Here is a 25,198-nt window from a genome sequence, read left to right on the forward strand (position 1 = left end):
GCTAAATGCTACTTCTCTTCACTGTCTCTCCATTGTCTACATGTCCCTTCCACAACACACAAACACATACCGTCCTCATTCCGCCCAACCGGCAGCCAGGATGATATAAACTCCGATAACGTCCCCTCTGCTCAGTGAATCCTCGAGTTATTGACGATGCCGTCCGCCCGTCTGGATCCCATTATCAAAGTGTCTTCAAAGGAGACTAATTGAATTAGCGCAGGGATCTGTAATTGAAAGCGTGCTTTTAATGATGCATTGTGGTCTCGCACTGAGCCGAGCGTCGACATTAATCAGACGTCTCAGTGTCGTGACAGATTGGACTCTGTTGTGCACTGCAGTGTCAGCGTTATCGGGGGCATCAAGTTTATTTGATCCCAAGAAATGGCAAAGCCCCCTCATCTAATACTGTTTGTCACCTAAACTTTGAAACTTCTGATTCTCTACGGGTTGGCATTGTCAAATTTGTATGTTTTTCTTTTTAAAATTCTGTGTTTAATCACTGAATTCAGTAACATTTCAGCTAAATGAAATGTTAGATACTGATTCCCTTTCACACCAGCGGCAGTACGGCAGCATCTCTGACCCAGTAAATAAGACAGAAGGTCGTGTGCGGGGATGTTTGATCATTACATCCTGGGACACAATGAAATGTGTCTGTGTCCGTTCAGGCGGGCTGCAATGAACCTTGTGAGTGCTTTCAGCGAGTGTTTGGGTGGAAATCTGAAGACAGGCTGTCTGTGAGATGAATACACCTGGAGCTGTGTGTGTGTGTGTCGTCTCACCTCCCAAGACAGGGGTCACACACTCACTGACCCAGAAGCTATATATTTTCTTTTCTTCAATCTATATGCTGCTCTTTTCTCAGAGTTTTTGGTTTTGGTGGTGTCAATCATCATCATGGTGTAGTACAGCGAAACACCTGCGGTTAACTTCAGTAGCACAAATAATCTACTGCCATGTGATTCCTCATGGACGTTTCTATACGAAGACTGTGTGGATATATTATTTTAACTCTTCATCGTTCATGTAGCTCTCTCTCTCTCTCAGACCCAGATGGTCTTCAGGTTAGAGGTTAAGGCTAATTTATAGTCTCTGGTTCAGTGTTTCATCCGGTCATGGACATATGGAGCTCTGCTGGAGAGGGCACAGGTACCAGTTAACAGTGATGTGTGTGTGTGTGAGTCTTTCTTTCTGTGAATGTAATGTGTTATTTTGTCTTCATGGTTTGTTTCACACTTTTCCAACAACACAGGAGGTGCAGCGTGGCTCATGCGCAGGCAAACGTTCTTTATCTTTAAAGCTAAAATGCTCACATTTCTGCATGTGGCACTCTTTGAAAGGTAATCTCAATTATATTTAAACTAAAACAAAGATGTAGTTTGGCAGGTTCATTTAAACTCTGAGAACACTCAAATGTTTAGCTGAGCGTTTGACATTTTCCTAAATGGCACTAGTATTGAGTTTGGGTACCAATGCCTTACTTACTGAGGAAAATCAAAAAGTTTTCTACAAACTTTTATAACAGCTCAAATGTTAAACATTGGCCAAACACAAGTAACCTAAAATAGTCTAAAACTGGCAAAGCTTGGTTTAAATCGGAAACTTCCTGATTAAAGAATAAGTAAAAAAAGCCTGTGAATCTGACCAAAAATTCTTTTTGTTTTGTATTTGATGGTTTGGACACATTTCGGTTCGTATTTGAAAGGTACTGAGTGTTGATACGCAGCCTTAGCACACAGTGTTTGTTATCAGCCGACCTGGTCGATGTCACACCTCCTCAGGGTAAACCCAGTGCAGGTTTGAACCAGCTGTTTATTTGCAGACTGGCAGGTTTGTCAAGTTTCCTTCAGCATCAAACCTAATGATCGTTTCATGGTATAATATTTTGGAGATCATTCATATTTAAACAGATTTAGATTTTGACATTTGAATGCTGTTTCAAAGAAATGATAGGATGCAGGTACGACGCCACAGATGACTGTAAATATTTTCTGTACTGTAGCTTTTTTTTTTTAAACGGATGTTAAACATTTATGCAAACTGTCTCATTTGGGATTTATTCTCATAATCAAAATATTAGCATTTTGTCTCTGAAGATTTTTGTCAGCCTCCTCTGGCCTCCTCTCCACCCCCGGCTGTGTGTCCGTATGCATCCACAGTTTGTAAGTGACAGTGCGGTCAAAGTTGCAGGAAAGGGGAGCGGGCAGCACTTCATTAAAGTGCAGCATTACTCCACTCACTCTCTCTCCCATACATACACACCCATACACACCACGCGCAGACCACTTCATTTAGTCTGAGAGATAGAAAGGACAGGCCCCAATGGATTCTCCTATTAATCTTTAATGAGCCCCCGGGCCTGAAAACTGCCCGCCAGCCTCTCCTTCTCCACATCCAGGAAACAAACAATGACTCGGCTGGAAAACACATCGGCCGCTCGTCCTCGTACCTGCCCGCCTGTCTGCCTGCTAGCCATTAACCCCCCACCTCGGCCCTGAATTATTAATGCGGCCATCTATCACTCCGCTTGCCCGGCCCACTCCCAGGAACGGGAATGGGCGACGTCTTGATGGTGTGGTTGGGAAAGTGTGGCGATGCCTCTTTGAGTGTCTCCTGCTGGACTTCGGAGGGAAGTTGAAGTAAAAGCTGATTGGTCCAGCTGTCAATCAAACTGCTTGAGTCAGCGCGAGTTGTTGCTAATGTTTTGTCTGGGAAGAAGCCAGTATTGTTTACTTCATTTTTAAATTTTGTTCCTTATGTGTTACTCTGCTCTTCAGCAAATATCAAAAGGATGCAGCAAAGAAATAAGAAAACGGTTACCGTGGGTGATGTAAACATAATCAGCAGTTTTAATGACAGACCACATGTTAACGTGAATAAATCATGCTGTGCTCCACTTGACTCGTAGGTACAGGGTAGGTGTAGCGTAAACAAACGTCAGACAGGACATTGTCCAGCACAAAACAGGGACCCAGAGCAAATGGATCTGAAACCTTTATACAGGAGGAACTGGACAGAACAGCTGAGGTTCAAACTTCATTCCAGTGTTGGAAACAGCAGATTCTCACCACAAGGTCTATTTGGTAGTTCTTTATCATGTCACTGATTGCCCTGTTATTTTTTAAGAACTTAAAGGAGTTCTGTTGGGCTAACTTTTTTTTTTTGCCAACATAGATGACAATCCCATGACAACGGGGCAAATCCATCTGCCGATGAAGATTATGTAATATGATCGAAAGCTTCACAACAAGTTGTAGACTCGATTGTTTTCCCAACACTTCCATTATATCTCTCTTTGGACAAGAAGCAACAGGGTGAGTGGGAAATCACGAAAAACAAAACCACTGCATTAGATGAAGGCATTTCTTTTTTTCCCCATTGGCCCGTCGTATCTCTATTGTACTAGAATTGATTGTATATATTGAGCCATGGCAGCTGCTACAAATGAAGATATAATGCTGTAAATACATTCTTTACTGCACACTTAATTTATTGTGTCTCAGTTTGTTTCTCTAATTTTACTTTAGTCTCCATCACTTGCTTCACCTTTCTCCTTTATTATCTTTCTTTTTTCATTCTTTCTGTCTTTCTCCTGTCTCGCATGCCGACGTGCACACACACACACACACACACACACACACACACACACACACACACACACACACACACACACACAGTCGCTGCCTGACTGTCGAACCGAATCGTCAGTGTGCAGCAAGATTCCTTAGAGATGGTGCATATTGAAATAAAGGGTCCGTGAGATGCCTGCGTGCGCTGCGATGAATGCCGATCTCATTCGCTCTTCCTCAGATAGCGACTCCTCTCCCTCTCTGGTGTCCCCCCCGGCCTCACTTCCTCGTCCCTTGATGAATATTGAATAGCGTTGGATGTGTTTCTGTGTGTTTTATGGTGTGGGTGATTGTGCCTTCTTGATGAGTGCAGGGCTCCTCCATACATAACAGAGAAGGGTCCATACAGTACAAGTAAATAAATCATAGGCATGCGCCGTATAGTAGAACACATTTTTGGCAATGTAAAGACCCACTTTAGGAGTGCTCTCTTTGTAAATGCTCATATGTTTTACGTAACTCTTTTATGGTGCTGTAAAACATCTCGGCATGCAGTGCTGCTGTGCACCGATCCGAGAAATATCTTTTAAGAACCACACTGTCGTCTCTATAGTCTTCTACATTTCCATACTTATATTTTCAAGTCTGTTGTCACGACATCAAGGCGGAACAGTTTCTTCTTCATTGACACATTTGTGGGCTACAGTCCTCTTTTGGTAACGGAGGAATATTTGAAGTACTAAGCATATTTAGTCTAGTCTCAATTTATGTCCTTTAGGAAACCCTGTAAGTTGCAAAGTATTATTCTTTTTGAACTTTTAAATTGTGTTTGTCCAAATGCTGAATAAGAACCGGTGGAGCGAAGGCAGCAGTGACAGCATTACTTCATTGTATTACATTTATGTTGCAAATGCCTATTTTCCTTGAGTTGGGCTGCACAAATGACCCATGTTAGTTGCTAATTGCGTTAATCAAGGAAACGTGTGTTTTGTATTTAATGGATAAGTTCATGTTTCTTATTTATTTGATTTATCTACTGGTAAAGACACATCAGATCTAAAGGATAAGGCGTATTTTTAACATGTAAAGAAAATGACATACAAAGTTGGTATACTAATATAATACATTATTGCAGGCCAAGAAAATGCCCATATCAGAGTGCTAGAATATCACAAAATCAAACATAATTGATGAGTTTAGGAACCTTTCTTGTTGATGACTCAAGTAAACTCACCTTGTACCAAAGATAAGTCCGGACCTATGAAACACCCTCTTTGTTGTCAACTTTAAAACGTTGCTGACGATTGATTAAAGAGGCGTTTACATTTTTACATCACTACAACTTACACACACACACACACACACACACACACCCACATGCACACACAAACATGCACACACAAACATCTAACTACCTCACACATGGTCGTCTCTGTCTGTTGAAGAAAACTGCGAGTCAGACTTGTTGTCTTTGTGTTTTCGTTGTGACAGTCTGCGCGACTTCGTAATTAAAAGACAGCAGTCGGAAGTCTTTGCACACAGTTTCTCACACATGTACACACTCATACACTGCCCTGTAGCTGTACCGTCCTCCAGGCGCCCAAAGTGTCATGGCAACCGTACGGCAGCCACGGTAACGGCAGGCTCATTTTCATACTGATGAGGCGGCCGGTTGCTGTGGAGGCCTGCGCTGCCGCTCGCTCGCCTCGCCTCTCCGGTGTCGCCCTGAAATTTTAATGACCTTCTTTCTCTGCTTCTCATTTTTCTCCTCTTTGCTCTCAATGCCCTGTGTGTGTGTGTGTGTGTGTGTGTGTGTGTGTGTGTGTGTGTGTGTGTGTGTGTGTGTGTGTGTGTGTGTGTGTGTGTGTGTGTGTGTGTGTGTGTGTGTGTGTGTGTGTGTGTGTGTGTACATGTCGTGAGTCTCAGCTTCAGTATGCAGACACACACCAAGTGTTCACAGTTAATACAAGAGGAGAACAAAGGCAGTGTAATCTTAAAAGGGCATGTGTTTTTACACCAGTGGAAGACCTCCTCCGATCTGCTCGTCTTGGCTTCGTCAGGTTAGCGGCTCAGCCTACTTGTCTGCTGCTGAAAGACACTTGGGTTTTTGAAGGTTTTTCCTCCTATACATAACCAGGAATTCAAGAAGCAATCTTAGGAAGTTCTGTGCCCGGACCAAACTGCACAAAATCACCCTGAAAATGGCCTGTTTCGACAGACTTTTGGAATCGGGAAGGAAAATTAGCATTGGGCGTGTGGACGATGGATGATTTTGCATCCTGGAAGCCTCACAAGGGCCGTATGGGAAGATTAGCATGTTTTACAACATCTGTGATGAGCTGGGACGGGTCACTTCATACTGCTGAAGAACAGGGATACTGCTCTCTGAAGCAATCTCACTCCTCTTGCTTGTTTGTGCTTTGTTCTAGGAGGAGGACGCCAGAGAAGAAGAAAACGGCAGGATCGAGCCGGTTGGTCGAGCTGACTCCTGCATGGACCACACCCCTGTGAGGTCACTAGAGTAAGTCCTTCGGTCATGGATCAGCTTCCCCCAGTTCTTGAATCTCTGTATCCTCACATTCCTGCTGAAACTCAATAACCTACTGACACGAGAGTGAAAAAATTATTAAAATTAAAATATTCCAAAAATGTGAAATCCACCATTCGGGAAACGTAGCACCTCGTCTCTGAAATGACACTAATCTGAACGTTCACAGGTTCTGCGTCCATCAAATTGTTGCATTATTGAAGATTGAATTATCTGTATTTTTTGCAAATATCTTGTTATGCATTTCAAGATGACAGCTTTTTCCAAATGGATAGAGATTTGGAATAAACCCATCAACTCTGGTCCTTTTTGGTAGTTTTTGCCATCATTTCTACAATGATAATGTAGGACTCAACAAATTGATGTCAAGTAATTAATGTTGCCATGTTCCCAGATTTCAGCAAACACTTTATTACCTTAATAATTTATTATAGTGATTATCAGTAGGAATGATGGCCAAAACTATGAAAAAGAACTAATTTTGTCTGAAACTATATTTTCTCTTTCAAAGTTGACCTGGGTAAATCAGCGCTCTCCTCCCTTTCTCTACATAATTACATACATAAGTACTGTAAAGGTAGACCAGCAGGTTCTAAATTGTAGTCCAGGTTTGTTTGTAGAAAATCTCATTTCAACCCTGCTTCCTGATTTGCATAATTCTCTTTTGTGGGAGCAAAATGATCCTCGTCTCACCATCAGAGCTCTCCCACGCACTAACCCATTCAGCTCCTGTTATTAACAACTGTGTTTTGTTTTGTTATTTTGCTCTGTTGCATGCTTCCAGTTTAATATGCAGGTATGGTATTGTTATTATTCCTATGATTTCCCAGAGACACTAGCTTCTCCAGCCTCTTAGTTGTCAACAAGGGGCCCATTTTCCCCGAGCTAATCATAGTCATTGCATCAAAGCTGTGAGTCGATGAGATCTGGCATCTTGTAAAATGTGCCTGTGTGTAGATGTTTTACAGACTAACAGGTGAAGAATGCTGCCCCGGAAAAGTAAATAACTGTAACTGTTTTGTGCTTTTAAAGGGTTAAAGGATGTCATCCACGCATAAATGTGTGTTAAGTCCGTTACTGTGCACATCAGTCTGCACATTCGTTACAGTCCTAACTGACTGTAAACCGTCCTACGTGCAGACATTTACACCTGAAACGTACGAAACTGCAAGTCAAAGGGTTCAACCGTCACAGAATTGTCAAACACATCATGCAGTTGTTTGTTTCTGAGGGGGCTACGATCGGCTTGCTGAATTGCTGCAATGAGACACAAAAGACAAAGAAAACAAGGACATAGTTTTGTTCTCCAGCTGCAAGCAACAGCGTCAAAGTGAGCTTCTCGCACCAAGCGCGTTGTTTTTTTGAACACTGACTTGTGGTTTGTGGTGCATTTCAGCTGCAAATAGGCATAGGATGACAGTTTCACAATTTATAGACATTATTGTGTCTTGAACAATTATATTAGGCTTCAGCAACATTGTACGATTATAGTTTCCCCCCCACACATACAAATAAATATGTGGCCTTTTGCGATTCTGGTACAGCCCTAAAAAAAATGACACAGTTCTACGCTTTAAAGATTGGCTTAAGTCTAAATTGGGTGTGTGAGGATTTTTGAAAACCTTCAGTATTCCTTGTTATCCCTTACATGAGTTTGATTTATTTGGATTGCTCTGTTTTATTGTCTTTTTTTTGTTAGTCTCCTCCGACACCTCCCTGCTTTCTGTTTTTATTTATTTACACCCCTCTGTTGTTGTCCTCATCTTGTTTCTTTCATCATCATCTCATTGCCTGTTTTGTTTTTCCCCACATGGTGTCACCCCTCTCCTCTCCTCTCCACTCTCCCCCCCCCTCACCCATCCACCCTTGTCTCTCTCTGTCTTCCATCCATCACCGTCTCCCAGAGACATAGTCAAACTGGTGGAGGTGTCAAACGACGGTGGGCCCCTGGGAATCCACGTGGTGCCTTTCAGTGGCAGGGACCGCAGGTAAAAATATCCAGAGCGGAAGCCGTGATGCTGTTCAAACAGGCTAGAAGAGAGCAGGCAGACGGGGGGGGGGGGGGGGCCACAGGGTCTAAACACATCGAAAAGGTCTTAAATTGTTTAAAAGAACTTAAAATCATTTACTTTTTGTGTTTAGATTCATACAAGACAAGTTCACTGTAGTAGTAAAAAATATGAAACATAATTATAAGAAAAAAGGTTTTGTTTGTAACTACATGTGCTGTATTTCTACTCAGTCCCTACATGTACAGCTCTGTACTACGTTTGCTTTTGTACTTTTTCAGTTTTTATCTGGTTTTGCATTGGAAAGCCAAAGTGGTACACACCTGACAGTAGTTTGGGATTTTTTAGGTCGGCAAAAACCCTTCAGGGAGGTGCGCTGTATCACCTGAGACACGCACCCACGCACAAACACACATGCATACCGGACATTCCTCTTTGCTGCCCATGTGCAATCACTCATACAAACCGAATGCCATGCACACACACACACACACACACACACACACACACACACACACACACACACACACACAGGTTTGCATTGTCGGCATCATGAAGCCATTTGCCAGTTTACAGTGATCAATCATGCTTGTTTAGGGTTTGCAGGTGACCGTCATATTTCTCTGTGGCTGCTGTCAGATCAGCTTTACATGTATTCAAAGGATACATTGAGCAGCGCACACATGCACGCATACCTACAACACATTCAGAAGCACCCATACACAGCTGGAACAAAGCTGTGAAGGAATTAGAGGAATTTCACATCTGGTTTGAATAAACCCGCAGAGGCAATTTCTGGAGGTTGTGGTCCGAGTCATGCAGCCTTTAATAGTATGTGGAGTGCATAATGTTGTTTTCAAACCTGACATTTACATGGAGGTCCTTCTCATTATTGAAAGAATGTTAAAAGTTTATAGAACCAGTGTGGACCAGTTTTACATGGGTCTAGTGCTTGCAGCCCCACAAATGTCCAAACTTTCTTTATGTACGGCGCTGCCCCTGATCCTCGACTACAAACTTCCCTGTCGAGCTTTATTGAAAATCAAGATCATATCACTTTTCTCACTGCCTGACTTAATCAACCTAAAAGCACATTTATAATGCACTTTTCTTTTATTGGGGAAATGTCAGAGTAGGCGTTGTCCCAAGATTAAGATGCCCGGCTTTTATCAGAGAAATGGCCCCTCCACAGCAAATCGCATTGTGTTCTCACTCAAATTCAATCAGTGAAATTGTCTCTGAACTTTTTCAACTCCTGAACTTTTCTGCCCTCTCTGTAATCACATTCCCATTCATATTGAATTATAAGCCTTAGGCGTGTATTAAACCCTAAAATCAACCCAATTTACCTAGGCGACACTCGCTCATACTACCTCAGAAAAAGCCTCGATACACACGGACACAGACTATATACCGAAGAAGACTTGATTAGGTTTGTGCCGTCTTTCCTACCCGCGGTTGATTTTCTTCCTCATACGCGGATCCATAATCCGCAAAGCGCCCTTTCAGGTGAAGTTAGCCTCTCGCCGCGGCTGTGCGGGGAGGCATAAGCCAGTTTGCCACAGCGGATTACAGGGCGACAACGGTTGCAGCTCAGCACGGTTGAAGTGCTACAGTGCGATAGACCAGCTTCTCTGCTATCAATGTGTAGCGGTGCTGCTTTCTGTCATTGTCTGAAAGCACTTTATTTATTTATTTTGGCTTAGAAAAGGGACGCAGGAGTCTTACGGGTTAGAAAATTAACACCAGCAAAGCATCAACCCGGCAGAACTGCAGTCGAGTGTTTGAAGGTGTTGATTGCCTTTGAATAGATGCCTCCCCCACACAGCCTCTAAAGCACCGTGATGTGATGCGACTGCTTTCTCTCATAAGCCTCATTGGTACACTGATGATGCAAATGACAGGACCACACTGTACAGACCTTTCAAGTACCACATGAGAAAGCAGAGGGAGCAACTGGGCATAGCTCATAGCATAGGCATTTATTTTGACTGAAAAAAAGCTTTGCACGAACATGGCGCAGACTGATTCTGGGACAGCCGCCTGATCATAGGAACAGGGATTTTGGTATTCAAGGATACATTTTTGTGTTCGCAATAATATATTACAAAGCCACAGAACAACAAGACAATGAATGTCAAGAAGAATAGAGTGAAAAATTCTGATTGTTTAGGCCTCAAAGATGACACTTTGAGTGAACTTGAATCCTTGAAGGATTGGACAGCGAAGCCAGAACAACGGGTTCAGACAGCAGGCGGAAGCGACGCGAATCACCCACATTAACCAACTGCTCTCCGAGCAAATCTGGCTAGAAGGCACACTGATAATCTCTTATAAACTATATAAAACATATATGTTATATATGATATAAATGATCAGATTAGGATAAGTGATCAAATCTGAACGCAGCTGAAGTGTAACTATGTTCAAAGAAAGTGACAGTGATTCTAATTCAGTAGATAAAAAAAGTGTATTCTCCACCTTAGCTCTCTTCCACGGACACCGTCTTGCATCTTGTTGACATGAACGTTTGAACATTTCAGGACTCTTGGCTTGTTGGTCAAGCGTCTGGAGAGGGGAGGCAAGGCCGAGCACCAGGGCCTCTTCCAGGAGAACGACTGTATCGTCCGTATCAATAACGGAGACCTGAGAAACATCCGCTTTGAACAGTAAGACAGCAGCTCACAGGACCCACTGCTGTGACTGGCTTTTTGGGCCTTCGCTTCTTCCCTCCTCTTACACCTCCTGTCCTAAACTCTTCTTTCTGCTGTTATCCTCTCTCTCCTCATGCCTTTCTTTACCCTCCTCTCTGCGCTCCTGCCAGTGCACAGGCTCCTCTGCTGCCCGTCACTGTGCTAAGCTAACCTTTCCCTATTAAACTCCTGTAGGTCGTGCCCTCAATCGCTGAAGTGGTCCCTGCAACCGTCTCAGCCTTTATTCCCCTGTGTTTCAGTTACAGCCCAGCTGGACTCCTATTGTACCACCCTTCTCGCTTCTTCCATTGGAAGGAACGGGAATAAGGCTCCTAACGTTCACAGCCTCTGTTTTTCAGCTCCGTTCACATCTTGTGCTTTCGTTACTTGCCTAACCGAACCCACCACCTAACTCCCCCCTCCCTCTTCTCTGGAGTCTATATGCTGCATGCTGCCTTCATGCTGCATATATAATGTAACCTTCTGAATACAATTTCAGAAATCCAGTGATGCATATACTGTATGTGTTTGATCTTATTTTACCTGTCAGCATAAATGTATACTAAATGCATGCATGTTTTCAACTTCAATGTACAATTGAATGTTTGATATACATTTAAGACAACTCTCATGCAAAGAACCACCCACCCACACATGCATGCATGCATACATACATGAGTATTATGTTGATGCATCTTTGTCATGGGATTACATGCAGTAATATATATATATCTGTTCACCCATTATTGAAGTATTTTAATGAATGAAAACAAACAAAAAAATCTGTTTGCATTTTATTCTTGTAGTATCTAGCCACGCAGATAGTTTTGGTTTTATTTGTTGATGCTTGAGATGAGAGTTGAGATTTTCATGGCCACCTCAATACAATGGAGGTTAATGGAGTTTCACCTCAGTAGCAATATCTCTTTCATGAAACGGTGTCCCTGTATTTTGGATGATACAGAGAACATGCTGTCAACAGTTCTAACAAAGGGACTATTTCTTTAGTAGATATAGTTTCAATGTTCACTCTCATTGAATTGGGTGGGAAGCCAGAAATCTAGGCAATTAAACCAAAACATTATGTAATTGGGGTGAACCAACCCTTTAATCTCAGTCAGCTTATGGTGCCCCCGCCAACTCTGCTGTTGAGCCATAAGTCAAGCAATGAATAGAAATAAGGCTTTCATACATAGTGTTGTTACAAGAGCATCAACAGTTGCTCTCGTTATTTTACAGTATTTTTATGAGGGAGCAGATCACATTTTGTCTGCCACTCGATTCAGGCCGAAATCGTAAAGATGTCGAGACATCCTCCTCGGGGAGGGTCCTTAGTGGCTGGGAAAAAATGGAGCCTGGAATTTCACAACGAAATTCTTTGGGGGGCCTGGTTTTAGTTGTCGTTCAGAGGGGCGGGGTGAGCAATAGAAATTCTGGGGCCCCGACAGTTTCTCGAACGTCTGTGCAGCTGTCAGGGGGCGAGGGAAGAGCCATACCAAAGTCGGCTTTATTGAAACAGGTGGTGCTAACAAGGCTCCGCTGTTACGGGGTGCTGACAGCCAACATAAGTTTCCATTCACACCTACTGTACATGAGCTCACACCGGGAGGGGGTTTAAAAGAGGATTTTCTGCAAACTATCCGACGGATAGAGGTCTCCTTCATCTGGAGCCAAATGAGGGGATTATGTGATGGAGCTGTCGGGGAGGGTTCAGTCTCTTTTTAGAGCTGCTCACGCTGGCAATAAGTATTAATTAACATGTCAGAATGTTCAGGTGGGCGAAGTTGGATTTTATATATATAGTATTGGGGGTGTGTGTGTGTGTGAGACAGAGACATGGGGTAGGTGGAGTGCTTGAATGGGCAAGTTTGTGCAGACATATGAATGTATATGAGTGTTAAGAATGGCTGAGAAAGGTGAAATCAGTTGAATGATCGACTCCCTCTCTCCATCCTCTTTCTGAATTGCGCCCTTAAACTTCCTGTCGCTCTTTTTGTCTCAGAGCCCAGAACATGTTCCGCCAGGCCATGCGCTCTCCTGTCATCATGTTCCACGTGGTGCCGTCATCGATGAAGGCCCACTACGAGCAGCTGTCCCACGCCGAGAGGAACCCGGCTTACGCCTCGGGCCGTTTCAGCCCCGACTCCCTGACCGGCAGCACCGTCTCCGGCATGGACCACACCCCGCAGAGGATGTCCCGACACGGTTCCCAAACTCACCCGCACTCCCATCCGCATCCTCATTCCCATGCTCACCCCGAACAGACCGACCCCCCTCTGACTCACCCAGCAGTCTCTGCAGCCAAGCCTCCGACAGGACACACCCACTCGCCTCAGAGGGGACTTAACTCCACACCACCAGGAGGATATACCAAAAAAGTTGGGAGGAGGCTCAACATCCAGCTGAAGAAAGGTGAGGTGAACAAAGGTCCCTGCAAAGAAACTGAGCTTTGCCTCTGAGACACGTTTTTACTTCACCTTGCCTTTTCTCTGTCTGATTGGAGCCCGAACAGTTAATAGAAGACTTTTAAACCTAGAAACACATTTGGAACTTCCATTATCAGAACAGCTCTTTATTGTTATTGTGCAAAAACATCTCAGTCCCTACATGATGTATTACATCATTTTGTTTTTGAAGTATCATCTGGTTCTTTCCAGAGGGTCTGTGAAAATCTCCCCTCCTGCTTTGCATTCCTCCAAATGAATAAACAAGCAATTTCCCCAGTCCTGGCACATCAAAAACAAGTGTAGGAACAGTTTGTTGAGAAATGGCGCAAACACAGAAGCATGAACAATGTTGTAACAGGCTTAAAAACATCCAGAGTTTACATGCTGATGTGAGCAACAAACAGTGGCTGACGAGTCCAATAAACTGTTCAGAATCTGGGAGGTGGAAACGCAGAATGAAAGACGATGTTGTGAATAAAACTTTAGAGACGTCTCCTCGGTATAGGCTTTGACCGACAGCTGGCACATGTGGTGCAAACCTCTGCCAACAGGATACCAGGTGTCTGTGCCAGGTCTCAGGGCCAGAGAGCTTGTTGCTAAGCAGCCGCTGGTCCCTGTGTGCTGTCAAATGCCACTGCAAAGACTCTGACGGGGGCTGCACCATATGCCCGTTGAAGTTTTCACCCAACTCTGTTGCCTCTCTTGGGGCTGGAATCAAGCCAGAACATAAAACATAAAAACACCCAGCTGGTTGTTGCATATTCCATCCCAGCTGATAGCTATTTCCACTTGTTCCTTTCTCATAGTTTTTTCTTCTCTCTCTCTCTCTCACATCTCTTGCTTAGTCATGATACCCAGAATACACTGCATTCTGGGCACGATATGCCAGGAGATCGGTTATGTTCTCAGTCAAAGATGTTATCTTTTCCTCATTCCTCATTTTGTTTGCTGCTGTTGGAGCAGACACTTGCAGGGATTAACAGCGACTCCCAAGAGGCCGTTTGGCTCATCTGTTTTGTTTTGAGTACCGACTTTAGCCCACAGCTTTGAGCGCAGATTAAACTCCCGTATTGTTTATGTGCTTGAATCAGGCACCAGTCTCCTCGCAAATCCTGGGGAGTATCAAAATCAATCAGAGAATCCCATTCTGCACAGGAAATTGCTTAGGTATGTCTTAATCAAGCTAATGGGAGTTTAAAAGATCCTCCTCCCTGTTTAAAGCCAGGAACGCTATAAGCATTTACCGGTGAATGTAATACCGCACCTCGTCTGCCTGCGGGAAGTTGATTGGCTCATCAATGCAGGGGATTAGGTAGAGGATGTGAAACAGAATAGCTAAGTGTTCTGCCTTTCTTTGCATCAGCTCAGTCAGACAGGCAGTGAGGATTAGGGCCAGTACTCTGATACAGCAAGGATGCTCATTATTGTTCTTAAATGAACTAAATTATGTCATCTGGAACTGTTTCTTTACAGCGCTCTCTAAGACACACACATGAAGTACCCGGGTCAGATACAATGCTTGTGGGAAAAGGACCGACTTAAGTGTGTTGGTCATTATCTCTGTTGACAGAGACGGACATGCTGGAATAAAACAGTGACACCTTACCCCAACATCCCCAGACAGTGTAATATGTTCTTACCACAGGTTGTTTTTCAGTTTCTGGCTTCAATTTAATATCGGTCTTCAGGCTGAACTTACTCAGTGGCCTCATGTAATTGCATGTACTTATTACAAAGTCCAATTTCTTACGCTAAAGGAACAAAGTCGCCCCCCCCTCACAATATATCGTACTTTAATTATTCACTATAAACCTTTTTGAGCTCTCGGCTGACGGGATGCAGGATTTCTCTTCATTTCCTGTATTTAACTTGCTTAATGGTAGGAAATTGTTTGTTTGTTGGGATTATTGATGATATGAGATGCAGGCCTGTATTCCTAATGGTTCATAATGATACACTCTTGAGGGGTTGCAGGCAAAACTTGCAAATATACACAAACACAACTACATCCGCCCACATAGACTAATAAACACAGACAGATCAGCATCTAAAGATTGTGTAGTGTAAGTGGGTCACACGATATAATGTTGTATAATTCAACTTTAGTGCACTCTATGTAAAGGCAAAGTGTTGCTGTTGTAAATGCTGGTTTCAGGGTTTCATCCATGAAATGAATAGCATCAAATAGCGCATTGATTGGAGTATTTGTCTCTACTTTTCCCAACTTTTTTTCCAACATTGCCACAGATTAATTACTGCAAAGTGAACATTTGATATAATAGATCAATCAATTGCCCACTGAGCTGAATCAGACAGAATCTGATGCATCTTATCTCATCAAAGTAGTTGATGATGGCTTAAGCAATTGCCTCACATGCCGATGTTAAATTTGATCCTTTCTTTTGACATCACTGTACAGTGCTGCAGTAAACGCAGGTTAATTCCTGAACACTAGCCCTTTACTCCTGATTAAACAAACCACTTCACTCGAACATCTGAGCCCGTAACATGCCTGCCCAAACACTCATCACTGTTACTGCCTAAACTTACATCAGATCCGGGAGAACCGTGCCAGCTGAATATGAACTTATTCACAGTAGCTTGAGCTGTAGGGGTACAGAGGGAATCGAAGAGCTTCAGCTTGTGCCTCAAGATAAAACCTGATTCCATCATAAGACCTCCTCTCCTTACTGCTCGTCACACAGGTCCTGAGGGACTCGGCTTCAGTATAACGTCACGGGACGTTCCCATCGGCGGCTCGGCACCCATCTACGTGAAGAACATTCTGCCTCGGGGAGCTGCCATCCAAGATGGCCGCCTCAAGGCAGGAGACAGGTTGCTGGAGGTGAGAAAGTGAAAGTGCAGTGATACTTAACACGGCACAGTTCATATGTGTGCAGGAGCTGATGAACTCATTTAGTGTAATCTATGATGGTGATTAGATTGTGTTATCTGGGCAGTAGACAAACCCCAGTATGAAATATTCATGTTGTATGTCACAGCAGAAGTTCTAACACTTTGAAATAAGACCTGCCATCATTTAAAGTGTAACTAATTCATTTCAGATAACTTTTATATTGAAATTCAGCATCCTGGAGTTAAATCAAAGAAGATGTTTTCATACTCAATCTTGTGCAGCAAGACGGAACCACTTTTGAAGTTGTGTTATCCCACATTGCAAACATTTGCATAAAGGATTACACTGTGCAACACTGAGTCTAAGGGGTTGTTGCACAAAACTTTGAGTCCTTTGATCCACAGAATTATTTTTGAACTAGTGATGAAATGACGAGATGATCACTGTATTAGGCTACAGCTTTGATTCTTTTCTTTTTTTTTATTTGAGGATTTGCTGCTTTTCTCTGTTTTAAAACATTGCAAGACGCAAAAATAAGCCGTTTGAATACTTCACTTTTTCTGAAGCCTATTTCGAACTAAACCCAGTCACTTTGTCTCCTGTTCAGGTGAATGGAGTGGACCTGAATGGGCGGACCCAGGAGGAGGTGGTGTCTCTGCTCCGGGCCACACCTATGGGCGGGGCTGTGGGGCTGCTGGTTCTACGGCAGGAGGACACTTTTCTCCCCCGAGAAGTGGTACGTTTGTCATTCTCCACCTCCCCTGGATCATTCCTTCAACTGTTCATCTTGTCAGCATGATACATTTCACATCATGGCATATATACAGCCCCCCATGCATGGATACGTGTAGTTTATAGGTGTGTGTGTGCTCTCACATACGTGTGGGAGTGTGTCTGTGTGTGCTCCTGTGCTGTCACAAGTGCCGTTAATCCCCACAGTGAGTGCAGTGTTGTCTTCTCATTTCCCAGCTAACACGGCACGCTAGCCGAGCATGCAGATTGATTGTCCCGCTCCGTCGCTGCACTCCTCTCTATTATCAAACTGCAGCTAGCCTCAGAGGAAACCTGTAGAGCTCAATCTTTTCTCTTTATCTCCTTCACCCTCTCCTTTCCTCTCGCTTTCGCTCTGTCTCTGTCTTTCGCTATGTGTCACCCTCCCCTCCCGCTCCTTTCATTCTCGTTCACCAGTTCCCTTTCTTCCTCTCGCTTTGTTAGGTTACCGTCTCTGTCTCTGTATTTCCATCTGTGTCGCTGTGTTTTGCCTCCAAGCCGACTTACTAGATTGATGGATGTGGGGATGAACAGACAGACGCAGGGCAGGTAGTAGGCAGAGAGTGAAAAACACACTTGGCTTGAATATCAATCAGGCAACATCCTCACACATTACACTATACAAACAGCAATACAAATCTTTGTGTGCTGTTTTCGGATGCTGCTGCTGTCACTCGGTCTGGACAGATGCCATTCACAGCTTGTAACCTCAATGATTCATGCAAACTGCTGCTAATTTAGTTAGTACGTTTGTTACAAGTGTTTGCTTTCCTTAAGGTCGTGTTTTTACATGACGCCAGATGTTATACTTAATTATCTTTGCAGGAAATCAGATGTCCTGCACGCTGCGAGTTACCTCAAAGTTGTTTGATAAAGAAGTGAGCTCATAATGGCCAAGATGAAATCAAGGCTGCAGAAGACTGTGGCTTAAGTGTAGTTTTTATTTTAAGAGTGAACAGTGGAAGCTGTTAGGGAGCTTTAAATCACATTGGTGTTTACTCCACAGCGGCGGTCAATGATTCTCTGCTATCTCTCCAGCTTCAGTAGCTGTAACATATGCCTTATCGAGTAGTAACATGAGTTATAGCACCAAACAGCCTTAAATCCCCCCTCTGTTGTCATAAAAATGGTCTTTTCCAGCTCCCTCAGCAGTCATTAGAGGCACAAGCAGCCATTCGCTAGCAAGTAGTGTCAATCAAATGGCTGATTGGTGACAATTATCACAGCAAGGGATGCAGAGGAGGCCATTGGCTGGCTGTCGCCACGGGCCAAGTTAGATGAGAGGAGCTGCCACACTGGTCGATACTCATCTTTAGATTAGAGCGGGCCTTCGAGTCCAGCTGACTCTGCGTAGTTGGTAGTTAGATGGTAGGATTTATTTGATCTGTGGTTATCAGCTGCAGAGGGTGGAGAGGGTGATGTGAAAGGGTGGAGATGACCCGAGGGAGATGAGGTCCAGTGCGCAAAATGAGAAGTTTCAGTCTTTATCCAGAGCTGTGAGCTAGGCTAAGCATTTCTCGTGGGTTTTAGAGAGAGTAAACAACATGTCAGTTAACAAATATATAATAATAACACACATTATATATAACTGGATGGCTAAATTGAGCTTAAACAAAGCAGAGTTTCACGAGTAAATAGCACATTTTCTTGGCACATAAGTATGAATTAAAAATGGCACTTACTAAGCTTTATTTATTAAACCTAATGCAGTGCAAGGAAAAAATAAAGTCACCAGCTGTTGTAACATTTGTACAGCTGCCACATGCAGCAGGTATAAAACGCGATCTTTCAGCTGTTGGAGCTATTTTATCGCTCTTCTGAAAATATATTCATCTTGCAAATAACACCTCGGTTATTGAGCTTTCCACATCAATGGTAGTCTAACAAAAGAATCAGAAATGCTTTGTAAATTGATATTGATATGTGCTATTATTAAAGCACTGCACATTAATGCACGTGACGCAAGATCACATGTAGTTGCAGTGATGGACAGATGATTGCAGGATATTTTAGTAGGTCCGCCTGTATGTAGGCTGAGAGGCAAAACTCGGAGCAAATGTTTAAAGATCACTGCTCGCCAAATAAAATCTTATTCAAAGATATGGGAGGGCTGGAGCAGAGATTCGGTGTATAAAGATTGGAAAAGCGTCCATCAAGCAATTTATCCATCAATGAATATTGCACAGATCAGAGTGTGTGAGTGCTTTCTTCAAACCTCCGGGCGAAAACAGTCCACGAAGCACTTCCTGTTGCTTGTCATCTGGTGAAAGCAGTCTGGGTGAACTAAGTTTTATCTGGATTATGGCAGCTGGACATTAAGAGCACACTGGTTAGAGAAACTCTGGAGAGTAGAAGTGTGCAGGGGCGCCAAAATAGGATTTGATCCCGTCTGGTCTGGAAGTGACACCTGTGAAGATGGTGACATTTTCTCCTTGCAAACACTATGGTTGTTTCTGACCCACAGTTTTATATTTTACGTCTGCACACACATTTTCCTGCATGCCCATTTATTCATCACACTGCTTCCGTTCATCCATAAGTTCCCCTTTCCGCAGCTTCTTGTGTGCTAGAATTGTCACTGTTCCTGACAATAAATATTTTTGCTTGATTACTTTTGGTTCTTCTGTCCCCCCTCCATCCTCTAGAATGCTGAGCCCCAGGTGCAATGCCCCCGAGATTTGGTAAGACTCCACCCCAACACTAGCCTGCAATTAAACCCACATCCCAAAACTGCCTCCCCCTCCTTAACAGCTCCTACTACTCCTTTATTTAGCCTGAACTCCCCTTTGCATGGATGTTATTAATCTCTGCTAGGAAAAACACAGAATGTTATCGCCCAGTTGGGATAAAAACAATAGCTTATGCATGTATTCAGGGTCCACTGGTAAACTAGCTGGTTAATCAAAATGCAAGTCACTAGTCATGTGTATAAATGTTAGTCAGTAACATTAATTTTAATCTCCATCCAGAGTTGCTCTAACAAATCACAATTTCATGGTTCATCAGTGTGGACTGTTCAGGCTGTGCTGCAGAATAATTCGCTCCATCACTCCCCTCAGAGCTGTATTTGTCAGTGAGGGTGGAAACACATGGGAGTTTGCTTTATTTGTCGGCTGTGGATAAGGTTGTCAGTCTGGCCTTCTTGCAGCAGACTCACTCTGATATGTGAGGTGAATAACAAACAGGCTGTTTAGTTTGGGTTTCACTTTATTGAGAGAAAAATGCAGATAGAGCTGGATGTGGCTGCCTCAGTGGCAAACGTGCACAGCAACTTTGACAACTTTGACATATGACGCCGCCTGTAACGGAGACACTTGACATGTATGGCCTAATATGTCATATCCGTAAATACCCAGGCACTGGATGCAAATAAACATTCCTAATCTTGGGATTGTACCCTGCAGTTGCAGCAGATGTCGTTTTAGTTTGAGAAGCTACCTTCTATGAAGAATCAGCTCTCAGCAGGATGTGCGGTATCCAACTGTTACAGAACGGCCTCAATGGCCTGAATGTTACTCGTCACACATTACCCTAAAAGGTTCTCCACTACAGCAGCTGTTAAAAGCTCATCTGTCTTTACTGCTGAAATTAAAAGGCTATTCAGATTTCCATAACTCTCCATTTACATACCGAACTTGAGTTGTAATTGAACAACCGCAGACTTCACGTCTTCACATCTGGCCTTACCTTCAGGTTACATCTGGCCAAGTGCAAGTGATTGGTTGCGTGTTGCGCGGCACATTAGAAGCGTAATTGGCCAGTTAATTTGATTGGCAGTCATACCTGCCAGCTGTGTGGATGATCCTCGTCATCAAGGAACGTTATGGCAGGACGTCGCCGATTATTGTGACTGCAGCTGGCACATCTCACACGTGTGCACACATTCAGACGTGAAGACGTGTATCATTCCATAAGCCTTAAAATAAATACAGAGAAAGACAACTGCAGCCACTGCTGCCTTGTCAGTGACAGCCAACACTGTGGTGACTGTCACATTATCAGTTGGCCTGTTAAAAGCCACCCATGGCAGCATTGTACTTGGTTTTGCAGGGTCCACTAACATGTTTTAAAGAACTTTACTGCACAGAAATCATAGTTTTCATACTTATTTCTCACAATAATGTAAAGGAAAAAAGAATCACATAGCTCAGCTTTCTGGTTGGATCACCTGCTGAGTAAAGTTTTTTTCTTTTTAAGTATCACAATTAAAGTAAATCTGAACTAAACTATTATATATTTACATAAAAATATTGTCCGGCGCAACTTTAAGGATTTAAGGGAAGTAAAAGCAATTGTTAAATTTTCTCTTATTTTGCACGTTTACTAGCCTAAAAATCAATGCAACCACAGGGACAAGAGCCAGACAGATGGAGGAAATGCACCATGGTCATGCTGTCTCCTCTCTCCCCCATTTTGTCTCTCCTCACCTCCCTCCTTTCCTCCCTTCCTAACTCCAAACCTCCTGATGAGTCTCTCTTCTCCTCACCCTTTCCCGGAACATCAACCGCCATAATGGATTCAGTGCTTTTCAGATGTTATCTGTTGTCAGGCGCCTCAATTTAAACATCTCGACAACAACAGCAACAACAACAGCAGCAGCAGCAGCAGCAGCAGCAGCAGCAGCAGAAGCACCATGATGGTGCACAGCTTTAGGTGCAGGGTGTGCATCTAACAGAACAGGGCAGCTTTTAATAGACGTGTTTCCATTTTCAAGTAATAGATACCTTTCCGGTAGATGAGGAGAGAATTGGATGTTGAGAGGTAGGGCAGCAACTAATGATGATTTTCATTATTAATCTTTCGATTGATCAATTAGTGTAAGAATTTCAAAAAATGGTGACCCATGCTTAACATATAGGTTCCCAGAGCCTTGTTTTGTCCGAAACAGTCCTCCAATCCTCACATTTAAGAAACCGGAACAGGCGGATTTGATTTGATGAATAACTTAAATTATATTGTATTATATTATAGATATTAAACAATTAATAGTTCCAGTATAGAAAGTTTCAGAGTTAGAACCATTTAAGTTCAGTGAACTAGAATTGTCCTGGGGAGCATTTGTGCAGAAACAAACTGAATCATGACAACTTGCACAGTAACAGTATGCAAAGTAAAAGTACACATAATGTGTAATGCATTCACATCTCATCATACTGATAGTTCACTGTATTGTCTGTGTGCATACATTAAAGTAAAGTGTCCATTCAGGCTGCTCGCATAAAGAGAGTTGATGTTAAAGTTGGAGTTGAAAGGAGAAAAGAGGTTTCAGTCAAGGTGAAATGCTGCGCTTGGTGTGCCTCAATAGAGCTTAAGAATATCTGACTTTGTTACTATAATGGATCTATTCCTTCTATTTTTCTCTCTTTGTACATTTAAGAAAAATGCATCTAATAACATAAAAAAAAGCTAACAGAATATATAACATGTAGACCGCTTATAGACCCGCAGGTTTGCCAGCACTCCAGTTGGGGGTTTTGGGGTTGGCATGGCACGCCTCGTCCTGTGAGAGAGAGCTCTGTCGAGGGTTACACGGCAGACAAAACGCGACAACTGAAGTGGAAAAAGCACTCACTTCTTGAAATCGGTCCAATGACCCAAAAATCAGCCACGTTTTTACAGCAGTCCACTAGAGGCTGTCATTAGTTGTGACACTCTGGTTTGCTGAATTCGGTTTTCGAGCACGTGGGTGGCTAAAACATTCACTCATTCCACGTTCATTTCTGCTTGATTTATTATAAAAATGTGCCAATGTTTAGGTGCATTTGTGTTTCTTTCAACCCCTCAGCCACTGGATTTACATCCTTGACCCTCTTCTTCTTTTTCTCAGATGTCCCTAATCACATTCCTGCATTGAGTTATTAAGTCTCTATCTCAGGGGATTTTCTGTCTAACCTGTTGACTCTGACTGCTCCCTTTAGCATCCAAGGCAGCCTGTGACAGCCGGGAAACCCCATTGGCTGATTGAGGTAACTGCTGCATGACATCACCAGCTTGGGTCATTATGCTGCACAGGGAAAAAGGCATCAAAGGCAAATGAGATGCTTTGGGTGGCTTCACAAATAGACTGGGAGTAATTTAAACAATTCATTACTTTGCCAATGGTCTGTAGAAACAAACCACTTTGTTGGGTTTTCTCTGTCTCTGTCACAGCAGCTCTTACCCTCCTCTCTTTCATTGTTATTGTATCTCTCTTGTTTCCGTCTTTGTTGCTTCTTTTCGTCTTTCTTTTTCACTCCATTCTGCCTCTCTTCCCCTCTCTTTCTCGCACGCACACGCACACACTTAAGACACACTTAAAGACGCAAATCCTCTTCCCTGCACCTGGCTTCTACAATAGAGTGCTGATCAAAGGCATCCGTCTTTACATGCCTGCCCTGATAGTTCCATAATGGGCCCATAACGTGAACATTCGGCTCCATTGTTTACGCCATTAGTCACACGGGCTTATGGAAAATTACTGCAAAGCTATATTGAAAAGCCATCAGCAGTGGCAGCAGTAATGCTGCAGCAACACCGTGCCAAGATGCTATCTATCACACGTGCATGTTTCCTCTCCTCTCTGCATACAGAGCTGTTATGAAACAGCAATCTGTTAGCACACTGCAGTGTAATGATGAAGGTTTTCTTGATGACGTGATATAGCATTCTGCATAGCAGAATATGTGTTGGCTGTTCATGACACAGCATGAATATATTACAATGTACAGTGTAATACAGTATGTCTGTAACAGGTCTGTAGGTGTGGTAGCATGGTGTAGGATGATATGGTCCATGCTTGACGTTTCACAGCAGTTTGATAGAGCTAACACATCGTAGTCATTAACGCAATGATTTGCAGTTCAGTATAACACCACTGTCAGTGTATGATAATTATTATCTTAAATTAGTACAATATTGACATGCAGCAGAAATGTATGCCATATTTCATGTAAACATCTGTGCTGAAGCCCAGTTCATATGTTAAAAGCTTCATGTGACAAAACCGTGTCGACTGAAGAGGTGCGGCCGTCATTCGTGTGTTAAAGACAATGCATTTCAACAATTTTCGTCGTAAACATCCGTGACAGCAGCTCACTTCACAGATTGTTCTCCCTCTGTGGTTGAAAGAATGCCAGTCAGTGAAATCAGCCGGTGTATTTACTTATTTTGGTGTGAATGAAAAATTGTTATACTATAATAACTATAATAAGACCAAAGTATGATTTGGAGTCTGTGGTGAAAACTTAAGTTATGTATTTAGTGCATTTTCAAGTAACTTTTTCTCAAATATGTCCACTGTATTCTCCTTTTTTATTACTTCACATTCATTTCATATGGAAATAGACTTTTTTACTCCAATTCATGAATGTTAACTTACAAAACATAATGATCGTACGAAATATAATATTCTATTATTTTTTAAATCCAACAGTATATAAAGTAGTTAACCACCTCAACCAGCTACAACATTAATCAACAATACATTAATGCATCAAATAACATAACTTAACCATGATAATACAATACTCAGAAATAGATCATATTTTTCATAATGAGAACTTTTGCTTTTAATACTCCTACTACCTCATAGTACTTTTCTCAAGTAAATATAAGACTTTTACTTGTAATTTAGTACTTTTACACTGTCAGGTTGCTGCTTTTACTTCTGAATACCTCTTGTACTGTTGCTTTGGGTGCATAATATCGTCTCATTTTTGCCATAACAGAAGCATTACAAGAGTTACATAACTTGGTATCATTATTAGCACAATAGGATAGCCGCAGTGATTAATGGCTGCAGCCCTGTTGCAGCAGGCTCGATGCTGTTTCTGTGTTCTGTAGCGGCCTGTTGGTGACACATACGAGTCAATCAGAGGGGGCCGTTCTACCGCAGAACAGGCTCTCCGGCTTAATTAAAGTGATGTTTCAAGCTGCCACCTGGCCCATACACACACACACATTACAGCCACCCATACAGCACACTCCACACACACACACACACACACACACACTCATAGTATACAGTTACATAGACCATACTGGAGCCTTTACACATTAAGAGCTCAAAAACACACAAGCCATATGGCACCCTTTACACAAACACACAACACCTCAGATGCTCACACACACACCACTACACATTCACACGTAAGTATACTCACACACTGCCGCGCACACATACGTGGAGTGACATGGAGCAGCTGCTGGTGTAATTGCTCGGGGTTGGATGAGGTTATAAATGGTTTCTAGTGGCTTGTGGAGTTTCAAAGAGCGAGCCACATAGTGTTTGACCGTCCAAAAGGGAGAGAGGGAGAGAGAAAG

General features: G+C 42.9%; 1 protein-coding gene across 4 annotated transcripts in view; it reads left to right on the forward strand.

Moving 5' to 3' along the window:
• The window catches only part of pard3ab (par-3 family cell polarity regulator alpha, b), a 208,257-nt gene that overhangs the window by 93,946 nt on the left and 89,113 nt on the right, over positions 1-25,198 (forward strand). The window contains exons 6-12 of one of the 4 annotated variants that reach the window (XM_070919593.1): positions 6,002-6,093; positions 8,025-8,108; positions 10,673-10,798; positions 12,825-13,234; positions 15,975-16,114; positions 16,734-16,862; positions 19,543-19,578. In XM_070919593.1, the coding sequence (XP_070775694.1) occupies positions 6,002-6,093; positions 8,025-8,108; positions 10,673-10,798; positions 12,825-13,234; positions 15,975-16,114; positions 16,734-16,862; positions 19,543-19,578 (1,017 nt within the window). Of the gene's footprint in view, positions 1-6,001; positions 6,094-8,024; positions 8,109-10,672; positions 10,799-12,824; positions 13,235-15,974; positions 16,115-16,733; positions 16,863-19,542; positions 19,579-22,815; positions 22,864-25,198 lie in introns of all 4 variants that reach the window. The other 3 variants (XM_070919592.1, XM_070919595.1, XM_070919594.1) reach the window with 3 other exon arrangements.

Source organism: Enoplosus armatus, chromosome 14 (genome assembly GCF_043641665.1).
Source record: "Enoplosus armatus isolate fEnoArm2 chromosome 14, fEnoArm2.hap1, whole genome shotgun sequence".
NCBI classification, from domain to species: domain Eukaryota; kingdom Metazoa; phylum Chordata; class Actinopteri; order Centrarchiformes; family Enoplosidae; genus Enoplosus; species Enoplosus armatus.